At 46.5% G+C, this 10,903-nt stretch overlaps 1 protein-coding gene across 1 annotated transcript; it reads right to left on the bottom strand.

Moving 5' to 3' along the window:
- Window positions 1-25: 25 nt before the first annotated feature.
- LOC121151079 (vomeronasal type-2 receptor 116-like) lies at window positions 26-9,168 on the bottom strand (the record flags this gene model as incomplete). Its single annotated transcript, XM_040972271.1, has 6 exons — window positions 26-504; window positions 2,148-2,271; window positions 2,621-2,851; window positions 3,563-4,306; window positions 4,733-5,018; window positions 9,002-9,168. Coding segments are annotated over 6 exons (2,031 nt in total), but the record flags the coding sequence as incomplete, so codon positions are not given.
- Window positions 9,169-10,903: the final 1,735 nt, after the last annotated feature.

Raw genomic sequence — 10,903 nt, 5'->3', positions numbered from 1 at the left:
AGACTCCCAGCCAGATGCCACAGACAGTCAGTTGGATGAAGAAGCAGATGGGAATGACAGAATTTGGGGCTGCTGACAACAGCAATCGCGTCATTGTCCTTCCAGGTTTCATGGCCTTGAAGGCCAGAACCACAGTGATGGTTTTTGCCAGTACAGCAGAAACAGCCACTGTGAACACAAGGGCAAAGGTGATTTGTCTTAGCAGGCAGGTGACTGTGTTGGGACGCCCAATAAAGAGGAAGGAGCAGAGGAAGCAGAGGAGGAGGGCAATGAGTAGGATGTAGCTGAGGGTGCGGTTATTGGCCTTGACGATGGGTGTGTCTTGGTGCTTCACAAAGACCCCTAGGATGGCAGCTGTGAGGATGGAGAATGACAGAGCTGTGCAGGCCAGGGCCATTCCCAGGGGATCTTTGAAAGCCAGAAATGTCACTTTCTTGTCCAGGCATCGGTCATGCTCTGCGTTGGCATACTGGTGATCAGGACATGCCACACACTGGTCCATATCTGATGAGTAAGGAGAGATGCCATCATCCCACATGCAATTCTCTGAGACTCAGACCCCTCTCTGAGACCTGTTTGAGTACGTGTCCTAGTCTCATTAAAGAGACATAGCATTTCCATGAAAGATATGCAAGCCGTGGCCTATTAATAATGCCCACCTTCCCCATTGTTTGGGAATCAGTCATTCCTTCATCCCACTAGGCAGCCCCTGTGCTCATGAGAACATTGTGCATTTTCACACTACCACGAGGTCTGCTGATTCAGTTCATGCTGCTTTACAAAGAATTCTCTGGACATATTCACTATTAGCTCTGTAAATTCTTTGGTGATGGTCTTCCAATTTGAAAGGGAAGTTACTGGAGTTCAATGGTCCCATGTTCTTACACACGGTACACTCTTGTTGCGTCCTCATGTGTGGCAAGAGCAGGCTGCCTCCCCCTGCCTTACTTTTAACAGTACACTTCCCTCCCTTCTCTCATAGCCTCCTCAACCAACCACCCATGTCCTAATATGATGTGCTGTTGAGGGGTGGTGCTCTCTGTAAGTTGCTGAAAGCTCCTGACCAGGTGTTGGAACAAATACATGAAGAAATGCACTAGAAATCTCTGTGGGGAAAATGGGTGCAAAGCAGAGTAAAGTAAAAATCCTGTTCTCTGTTACTGACAAGGTGGATTTTATTCGTTTTCTCTAAACCATGTGTCTTTCAAAGCAGAGCATCTCCCAAGGGATGACTTGGGTTACAACATGAAAAGGGACCAACACTGATGGAAAACCACTGTGGTTAAGGCAACTGGCCACCTTCCAGACAAAGAAAAGGGACTCAGGTCAGCCTACCCTAACATGTTTCCCTCAGAGAACACACTGGAACTTGTGCTGGAATCACATTCCACCTGTAAATCACCTGCGCCCCTACTGGCGTGTTTGTCTGCAGCTTTTCAATTTCATGTTGATTTTTCAGTGTGTTGAACAAATCTATATGTATGATTTCAAACTGACATTTGATAGAATTACTAGAGATCCCTGAAAATTTCTGCATGAATAGAAACTGAGTCTGCATGGTCACACACACACACACACACACACTCACGTTTTTATGACTTATGCAGATGTGCAGATGCACACACACAACACAGACACAGACATAGGCAGTAACCTCATCACTTCCTCTGGATATATCATATCTCTGATTGCTAATTTTGCATAAGAATCCAGCTGACACTACTCATTAGACTCTGTCTCAGATTTTCCTTCTGCTTCACATCCTCTCTCTAGGGTCTTTGCTGAATTCTCTATCACTGATCTACATTGTTATGTACATTTAGTGCATCTTAGTGGTCTGTCTGCCCCTTCCATACATGATGTTCTATTCATATTTTATGCCATATGTCAGCCTGTATGTCACCTGCATCATGCTTCCTGTGTCATTCAATCTCCTGTTTGTGTTCCTGCTAACACATGAAAGACAATTCAACAGGCAGAGTTACTGGAGTAGAGGTACTATTCATAATTATGAAAAGCAATTGTTTTCTGAAGGTAGGCAGAATTTCCTCCCAAGCATCATCCCACATATTGATAATTTTTTGAAGGAACCGAAAGAACAGCAAAGAGAGTTGTGGAATTTCTCTGTGAGGAGGATTTGCACTTACCAGTCTCATTGGCAATCTCATTGTCTAGACAGAGGGTGCAGCCAAAACAGCAGGTGGGCGCTCCCTCCCGAGTGGTTCTCCGGAACCCATGACCACAGCTAGTGCTGCACACTGATTGTGGGGGCTAAGGAAAATGACACATCTGTTGGTCATATGTGGAGCTGGTCAGGAAAACACACTTCCTAGGAGACACGTTAGAGTTTGGGAGATGAGGAAATTTCATTTGTAAATACCAGATTTCCATTACATTATGTGTATGCCATATTGTGTATGCCTAGAGGATGGGAAATAGATTCAAAACACACAGGGAACAGTTGTGTATACTTTCTTGATCTTGAGAGAATGAGAACATGCAAACACACTGAAGTGAAGAGGGAGTGGTTTAGGCTGCAAAACGTAATTCTGAGGCCATGGGGCACAAGGCTGCATCCTGATGTTGTCAATTTGCAGATAGAGTCGCATGATGAACTCACCTGTGTGATCCCAGTGGCCCACTCTATCAGCTCCTCAGAGAGAGACAACTGTTGGCCTGGTGGATCATAGGGGGAGAAATGTCCCACTTTCACGGTATGGCCAAGTCCTTGGGGAAAATTGCAGAAATTCAGAATGTCATATGCTGCAGCCAGCTTTCTTTTCTGTTCCAGGTTCACAGGGTCACCAGCAGGATTTGTAAACTGGAGGCTTTTGAGAAAGGGATGCACCTCCTGAAAGAATCACATCATCCTATGAGAAAATGGACCAGATGTGAATACTCAAGACCGAAGGAGGACAAAGCCTCTGTGACCACTGCCTCCCCATGAACTGCATCACACAAAGGAAAGAACACAGAGAATTCCATTCAATCATTGCCACTCCCCAATCAAACAGAAAGAAAATGACAAAAACATGACCCATCACACAGCAGCAGGTGGCTGGTTTTGAAGGTTTTTATTTGTGAAGTCTAGGCATCTATTCACGTTGGCTGATTTACTCAATGTACCAGTGTGTAACAATCAATGGTCATCAAAAGGAATTGACTCATCACCCAATGTGAGCGGGTAAGAGAGCATTCATGCCCACTGGGCACTAGAGCCCTCAGCTCCACTGGACACTGACAGAGCTCAATCCTCGACTGCCTAATTTGAGCAATTCATAATACAATCCTGGTACCAGCTATGTCAACACAGAGTGGACTGGAGTCAGCTCTTTGCAAGACAGCCCTTGTACTGAACCAGCATCTTCTCCTTGGTCCATGGTACATGGGTGATGATGGAAACCCCTGACCAACTATTCCTTTACCTCCCAGACAATGTACACATGCAGGGTTCCTTGTATGTTGGAACCAGGGTCCTCCGTGAGGAGATCCTCCCACATTCAGGACCACACCAGGGAAACACATCAGCTGGACGACCTGTCAGTCCAGGAACACAGCATACCTGCCAGTGGGGAATCATTGTAGTCCCATCAGGCCCTGATGGCTGCACTTCTGATGCATGTTCATGCATCTTGTGTAAAGAGTGGGCCACAGCATGCACAGCATTGTATATGTGGTAGCTCCCTTCACTCATTGTCATGTCAAAATCCTGCCAGGACAGCCACTCCAGGGAGGCATTTGGGGGACAACCTTGCAGTCTCCTACAGTCAGCATCGGAAATGGAGCAGTTAAAGGCCAGAGGCCAGAACAGGGCAAGGTAAATGTTTTCTGGATACTTGGCAGGAGTTGCTGTTTGCAGGAAGGGTCTGAAACCAGAGATCTCTCTGTTTTGCGTAGTGAAGACGAGGGCACCGTGGAAGGAATGCAGCAGGAAGTTTTGCATACTGGTGGCAAAGTCCAAGTGGGAGGTAGTGACCCAGACCTTCCATGTGATCAGCGACTTTGTCAGCACCAATATCAGGTTGGTAAATGATTCTGTGTCACCAAACAGAACAACCACATTGGCTGAGGACATCATGATGCGGGTTGGCTGTTTTAACTCTACTGAGGGAACAAAGTGGTAGTTGACTGGTATCAGCTCCACAAAGGCCAGGCAGAGGCCATGCTCATGCATCTCTGCTCTCAAATCGGACAGAAACACCACACCCTTCTGGTGTTCGGAGACAAGCAGCCCCACCCACGTCCAGCCAAAGTGCAGCATCAGGGAGACCATGGCGAGGGCCAGAGAAGTGTCCTTTGGGGCCATCTGATAGACAGAGGGAAACAAGCTGCTGTCACTCAGAAGAGGATCCAAAGGACCCAGTGTGAGCTGAGGAGAGGAAATTGCACAGCATGTGAGTGACAGCACTGCTGAAACACACCACACTGATGTAGCAGATGTTACACTGGCAAGAGTGTTTCGAAAGATGAGAATAGCTCACGTTTTCATCTTCTGTCTGCTGGCTACCTTTCTGGATCAACAGCCATCAGAAGCATACATCCAGAGAAGCCCTCTAGCTCCTTCTCAGTTGGGCTCTGTGCTGCCTAAGTGGATCCTGGGGATCCTGCACACTCCTGCTCAGAGCACCCATTGTGGCTTATGTGTATACCCCATCCCACGATACCCTGTTGTTCTGAAAAGTGCATCACAGTGGAATGGGTTCAGTTTTCTCTGTGTCCCATGCACCCTCACCTGTGGGATTCTGTACAGTTCCAGCAGCATCCCCATCTGGATGGAAATTCCAGTCTCTGATAGAACCGCCACAGCCTTGGCCCCTCTCCTGCATGTGTAGTTAGGGATGATTGTGTTTATCCCTGTCAGCCACATGAGTGCATTCTTCAGCATCCTCACATTGCTGTGCATGACATTGAAGAGATCAAATCCTAGAGTGTGGTTGGGCAGGAGGTGGGGGTTCCTGTTGATCTCCTCAATAGCAAACATCAGGGCCAGCACGTACTGGAAGTTCTTGGACTGAAAGCTGCACATAGGGCAAAAGAGATCATTAGGGAGAAGGGGCCGAGCCTGAGGGTCATCACATGCTTGGGGCTAAGATGCCCAGCTAATGGTACTCACGGCCACCCTGATGGTCATCATGACCACTTCTTGGAGCAACTCCAGGGCTGTCCCAGCCTTGGCCACACAGTACTCACTGTGGGAGATCAGCTGATGTCATGGAGGTGGTTTGCCTGGCAGGAGTTCATTCTTTGGGGATCCTAGAAATGGGCTGAATTGTCCACATGACAATGCTGCATTCCTCCATCTGCTGAGCACACTGCATGAGCAATGTGCTCTCCACAGCACACAGGCACACTGCTGGTGCCTCAGCCCTAGCCTGGCTGCCGTCACAGTTCTGCAAAACAAAGCTATGTGGCTTGGCCACACTGACTAAGGTGTGCTGTTATAAGGCTGTGTGTGCTGTTACAGGGCTGATCTTCACTCTGAAAGCACATCTGGTCATCTCTGTTTCTATTGGGAAACAGCTGCCTCTACCAAGTTCTCACGTTTGATGTCTAATGTCAACTACAGGACAAGCATGAACATTCCCTCCCTTCCCCACAAAGGATTCCTCTGATGAAGAGAGCTTAATGAATGGAGAGGACAATCACTTCTGAGACAGCTTGTGTAGGGGCGCAAAGATTCATAGACCCAACTGCTCCCTCACAGTGGGACAAGAGTTCACACTGGATTACCTGCATTAAACCTGGGATTGTATGGTTTGGCACCATAGTGTATTAGGCTAAGCCTCTGTGTGTCACCTAGTAATTGTATATGGATTCTTATTTTTGAATTCTCTAATAGACTTCTAGTTCTGCTCCCTGCTTATGCCCTGGAAAGCAGGAGAGGATTTTGCTTTAAGCCCTTGGGACCCAGTACCCACTTGGGAAATATGGAAGAAGTTTGTGGCTTCCAGCGTGGTCCTGGCTATTGTGGATACTGGGGAGTGATTCTTCTATATGCTGATGGGAGAGTTTTCCCTTTCTCTTTCCCCCTTTATGAATTTTTCTTTCCTAAGTGGAAAACAGCAAAATCTTAGAGAAGCAGAAAAAAGTAAGTAGTTGGATGGTGACAGCCTTCCCCTCCACGAGGAGGTGCAAATCTACAGCACTTGAAATCAGAGGGCCAAAGCCTGCACCCCTGCCATCTCAGTCCTTCAGGATGAACAGTCAAAGCAATTTCAGGAAATAGTCTGAAATAGAAAGAAATCAACACAAATATAGAGTACAGCTCTGGCCTGAGAACTTTATGTTTGTGCCATTGCACAGAGAGGCAAACAACCTCCTACCATCACGTTCCAGTTGAAATTTTAACTCCTATTAGCTTAAAAGGGAAGGACCAAGAGGGAAAAGCAAATCCATTTCTCATTCAATGTGGAGGCTTGAAGGATTATGACTTGTCATTCTTGGTTGTGGACATTTGGACAAATTTAGCACCTTGAGCAATTGGTAGAAACAAGAGGTGGTCGTCCGAGGAGCACAGGTCCAAGCAAAGGTCTTTTAGTGGAAGGAAATGGGTGTGAGTGTGAACATGCTGCTTTGAAGCTCGGACCCATCACTGCAGCATCTGGGGTCGGGCTCGGATTCTGTTCCAGAATGCACCTTCCTGAGTGGCCACAGGGGACATTGCAAGTGGCTGCGTCCCTGCCTCCCATGTTGGAGAAATGACTTGTGTCCTGGCTTATGGCTTTTCCCTGGCACAGCCCCCACATTTGCAGCAATGTGGTAGGTGAGCCAACTGACGAGAGAGCTTTCTGGACTCTTGTCCTGTCTGACTTTCACACAAACAGAGAACATGTCATTCTGTGCTACAAAGGAATTTCCTTCAGAATGTGGCTGGCACAGATATGAAAATGAACTTGGTTAGTTTTCTATGACTTAAATTTTTGAGCCACATGGGGCTAGTGTCTAACCAACTAGAACAGTACAGTATAGACAGTTTATGTTATTTTATAATAAACAGGTTCAACAGCAACAGTGACAACAGAATCATTTCCCTGTATCTGGAAACATCCAGAACATAAAGCAGGCAGCAGTATCTGTACACACACATTTGCTGGGTTACAGATTCAGATCATGGAACAGGTTACACACAGTTTGTTCATGTGGCCTCCATGTGCTCACTGGGCCTGCTGACTAGACACCTGCCCATACGCATTGTGAGACCAGTGCAGGACCACATCATCAATCTACCCATATCTGGAACAGAACAGAAGAAGCAATGTTCTGGCTGCAGTTCCTGCTGCCCCTGTTGTCTCATGAGAAATGTCACATTACCCTGCTGGGCAGAGTACTATTACATGGAAATTAGAAGTGAAGGTATTATGAGTGCTGAGCAGGGGGCTCAACAAATGCCCTGCTAGACCAGTGAGTGGGCTCTGCAACCACGTACGGTGGCTTGAAGGCACTAAACTAATAGGCTTCCCAACAAGAGCCCTTAGTTCTCCCACCAGTGTACTTGGCCCAGCAGCATGTTAGATTAGAGATTCCCCATTGGCATTCAGTCCTGGTATGCAGAGGAACAGCAGAGCCATTGAGGCAGAGTAAGGGTGATTGGGCATTTTCTGAAAGTGCTGCAGTCCCATTCCAACACTGGATTGCACAGAGCACCCACGTCCTCCTCAGGATTAACACATTGGTCACATGGCATAGCTCGCTCAAGGCCATTCATGTGCAATATGTTGAGGGAGATTGCTCTTGTTTCCTTTATAATAAATCTATGACTGTATGTATTGTCCCTGGGTCTACATCTTTCACAATAATGGAAGAATCAGTTCTTTCACCTTGAAAATAAATGCCTGTGAGTTTCCCAAAACTATACCAAGAGCCTGAAATGAAAACAGGATACTGAGAGATTCCACAGGACTAGATATAGAGATATCTTACTTACCTTTCCTGCAGGAGGATGCCATAAAAACATTGGGGGGTTCCATGTGGAGACCACACATGACAGACCCTATGCTGCAGTGGGCACTGGGTAAGGATGGTTTAGCAGGCAGCACTGTCCCTGACTGCTGGCCAGCTGGGAAACCTTCTTCCCAGAGCAAGATGAGAAGAGATTCAGTTTCCTGATGCCCGAGAGCACTCTGTGCCAGGGAGCATTCTCCACCCAAAGTGTGCATGGCCTGGGAACTTGGTTTCCGGGGGTGTTGCAGTGTTCCACTCTACTCCATGGAAGTAGGCACTCAGCATTCCTCTCTCCCCTCAACACAGCTCAGGGTTTTGGCTGGCAGAGGTGGAGTTCCCCTGACCTCTGTCGGATGGCAAGTATCGTGGGACCAGAAACACATTAGCTGCTCCCTAGGACTGTGGAAACCTTCTTTTGCTGAACTTCTGCCCATGTTGTACTGCTGTGAAAGGTGAGAGGCAAGGTCTTACTTGACCATTGCCTGTCTGATTTGGTTTTCCTGTATGGGTTGGGTTCTCTATATTTCTGAGTCCACTCATGGCAGTGTAGCCAGTATTCTCCTGTGTAAATAGAGGACGGAGACTGCAAATGCACCAGCCAGCAATGACATTCCTATTTTCCATGTGTGCTCTCAGCTATCACCTGAGCAAATAGCACTCATCCCCCAGTCCAGGGAACACACAGGGACTCTCCCAGTGTGTCGTGCTAAGTGAAGATTGATGCAGACAATGTGGAGGAACTGTGTGACTAAGAGCATCTGTGTGCTAATGCAGGGCATGGAGAGCCCTGGGCTGAGGACCGTGGAGTATGGAACACAGGAGGTGCAACTAGCATTGTTGTTCCTCCTGAAACACACAGATCTTCTTCCCCAACACCTCAGAGACACAGACCAAGGGTGCTGTGTTCATCAGACTGCAGCCAACATCCCCAAGGTTTGGGGCAGGAGTCCAGTGTTAGTTGCCTAGGGACAGGGACTATATTCACCTCACTGCTTCCAGGGCCCTGACAGGTAACCAGCAGGACCTGAGAGGTGAAACATATAAAGGACAGGATACGTACCATTCGAACATGAGGTGTTCTTCAGGATTGTTCGGGATTATCTCGACATAGTATAAACATAGTGGTAAGAAGGCAGCCAGCAGCACATCTCCATCCTGGGAATCACCACGGTCCATGACATGAAAGCAGTTGTGGTTACCAGGCAGCCGGCACACGAGGCAGGGAAGCTGCAGAATGAGAAGGAGAAACAGTGGAGAAAGCATCTGGGAGGTTGTGCAAAAGCCTAGGAGGCAGGTTCAAGGAACTGGCACGGTGTGACAGATGCATGTATATAGTGTTTGGGTGTGTGAGCTGCCTGTGTACTGGAGGGGCAAGTCTAATACTCCCGCAGCTGTCTCATTACAGATTCCCTTGAGGAATATGGAGTCCTTCTGGCCCTGGGGCTCTGCGGGTGCAAGATCCCATCGGGGTCAAAACACAAGATGGAAAACATGTTTGCTCTGCATCCTCCTCAGCCCCTGGTGGTGTCATGTCATCCAACTCTATGAACAACAATACTCCCAGGAGGAATGAGCACGAGATCTGGGCCAGGACCTTGTCAAGGAACCACTTTGATAATTGAGGTGATCATGAAGGTTGTTTGGTGAGTTCATGCAGGAATGTTTCAGCTTGACATATTTCAATGTGCAGAAAGGGAGGGCGCAGCAGCACAAATTTTTCTGGTGTACACCGTGACCTTACACCATTTCAGGGTTTGGAAATTTCCAGAAGTACATTCCTTTCCTAATTACCATCAAAGCTCAATTTTTAAGGTTTATTTTTTATTATTATTTGAAAGGAGACATTTCAGAGGGAAGGACAAAGTGAGAAATAGATTTTTCCTTCTGCTATTGTTGCTACTCAAGAGGCCATAATGAACAGAGATGTCAAAAAACCTTAGAGATAAAAGGCATCTGAGAGAATTCTAGAGTGCTGGTCAATTTTAAAAAATCAAATTGTAAAATACAAAATGACAGATTTAAGGAAACATCTTTGTATGTCCTTCTCTTTGTAAGTCCATGTTCCAATACAAATATATGAATCTTTTAAATATCAAACTTTTATGCACTTTGTAGCCACTGGCCTCATGCCACTGTGGATCATCTCCATTAAATCATCAAATGAAGATGAAATGAAGATGTTCCAGAACAAACCAAAACTCAAAGTGTTTATCAGCACTCATCTGGCATTAAAGATCATGTGCTGCACAAAGACACTCATGTGTCTCTTAAAACACCTGAGCAATGTATTCAGGCATCATCCAGTTAGTTGCAGATTTACTCAATTACCTGGGTTCATCTTAAACAGTTATGACACCTGAAATTTATATTAGCTTTACATAGTGCTATCGATACATTCCATGTCCACTTATTTATTGTCTTAAGGTACATGCTTGTAAGGAACAAACAGACAGGCCACACTGCATCAGACCAAAACGCTTTGTGTATGAATGACATCATGAAAGAGAAAACACCATGCAGAGAATGGGAGATGCCCACAAAGCACCCCAGAGAAAGCCTGGCATCAAAATAAGCTTAGAAGTAGGAGCAACAACAGCAACAGTAGAAGAAAAACCTCTGACAATGGGAATAGAAACTGAATATTTCTACAGAGATAAACATGTGGCTAAAAAGCAGCATACAGCCCACTAATCATCAGTAACCATAGATGTACCCATCAAAGCCACGTTGAGATAGCACCTCACATACACCAGGTAAGATACCATGAGATTTACAAATGGAGAGCAAGATCATTACAAGTGACAGGTCATTCAGAGAACTGCAGAGCCAACATACATGGAGGATGGAAAGAGACATGATAAATACAGCTCCCGTATCCAAATTATTGGATCCTTTCCAAGGAATAGACATATAAATCACCTATGACCTAACCATTCCACCTTTAGCCGTATACCCAAGAGAC

This window comes from Ochotona curzoniae, unplaced genomic scaffold (genome assembly GCF_017591425.1).
Source record: "Ochotona curzoniae isolate NIBS_2020 unplaced genomic scaffold, NIBS_Ocur_1.0 contig_2277, whole genome shotgun sequence".
Lineage (NCBI taxonomy): Eukaryota > Metazoa > Chordata > Mammalia > Lagomorpha > Ochotonidae > Ochotona > Ochotona curzoniae.
Note: the sequence above shows the minus strand (reverse complement) of the source record. Positions and strands in the feature narration are given on the sequence as shown.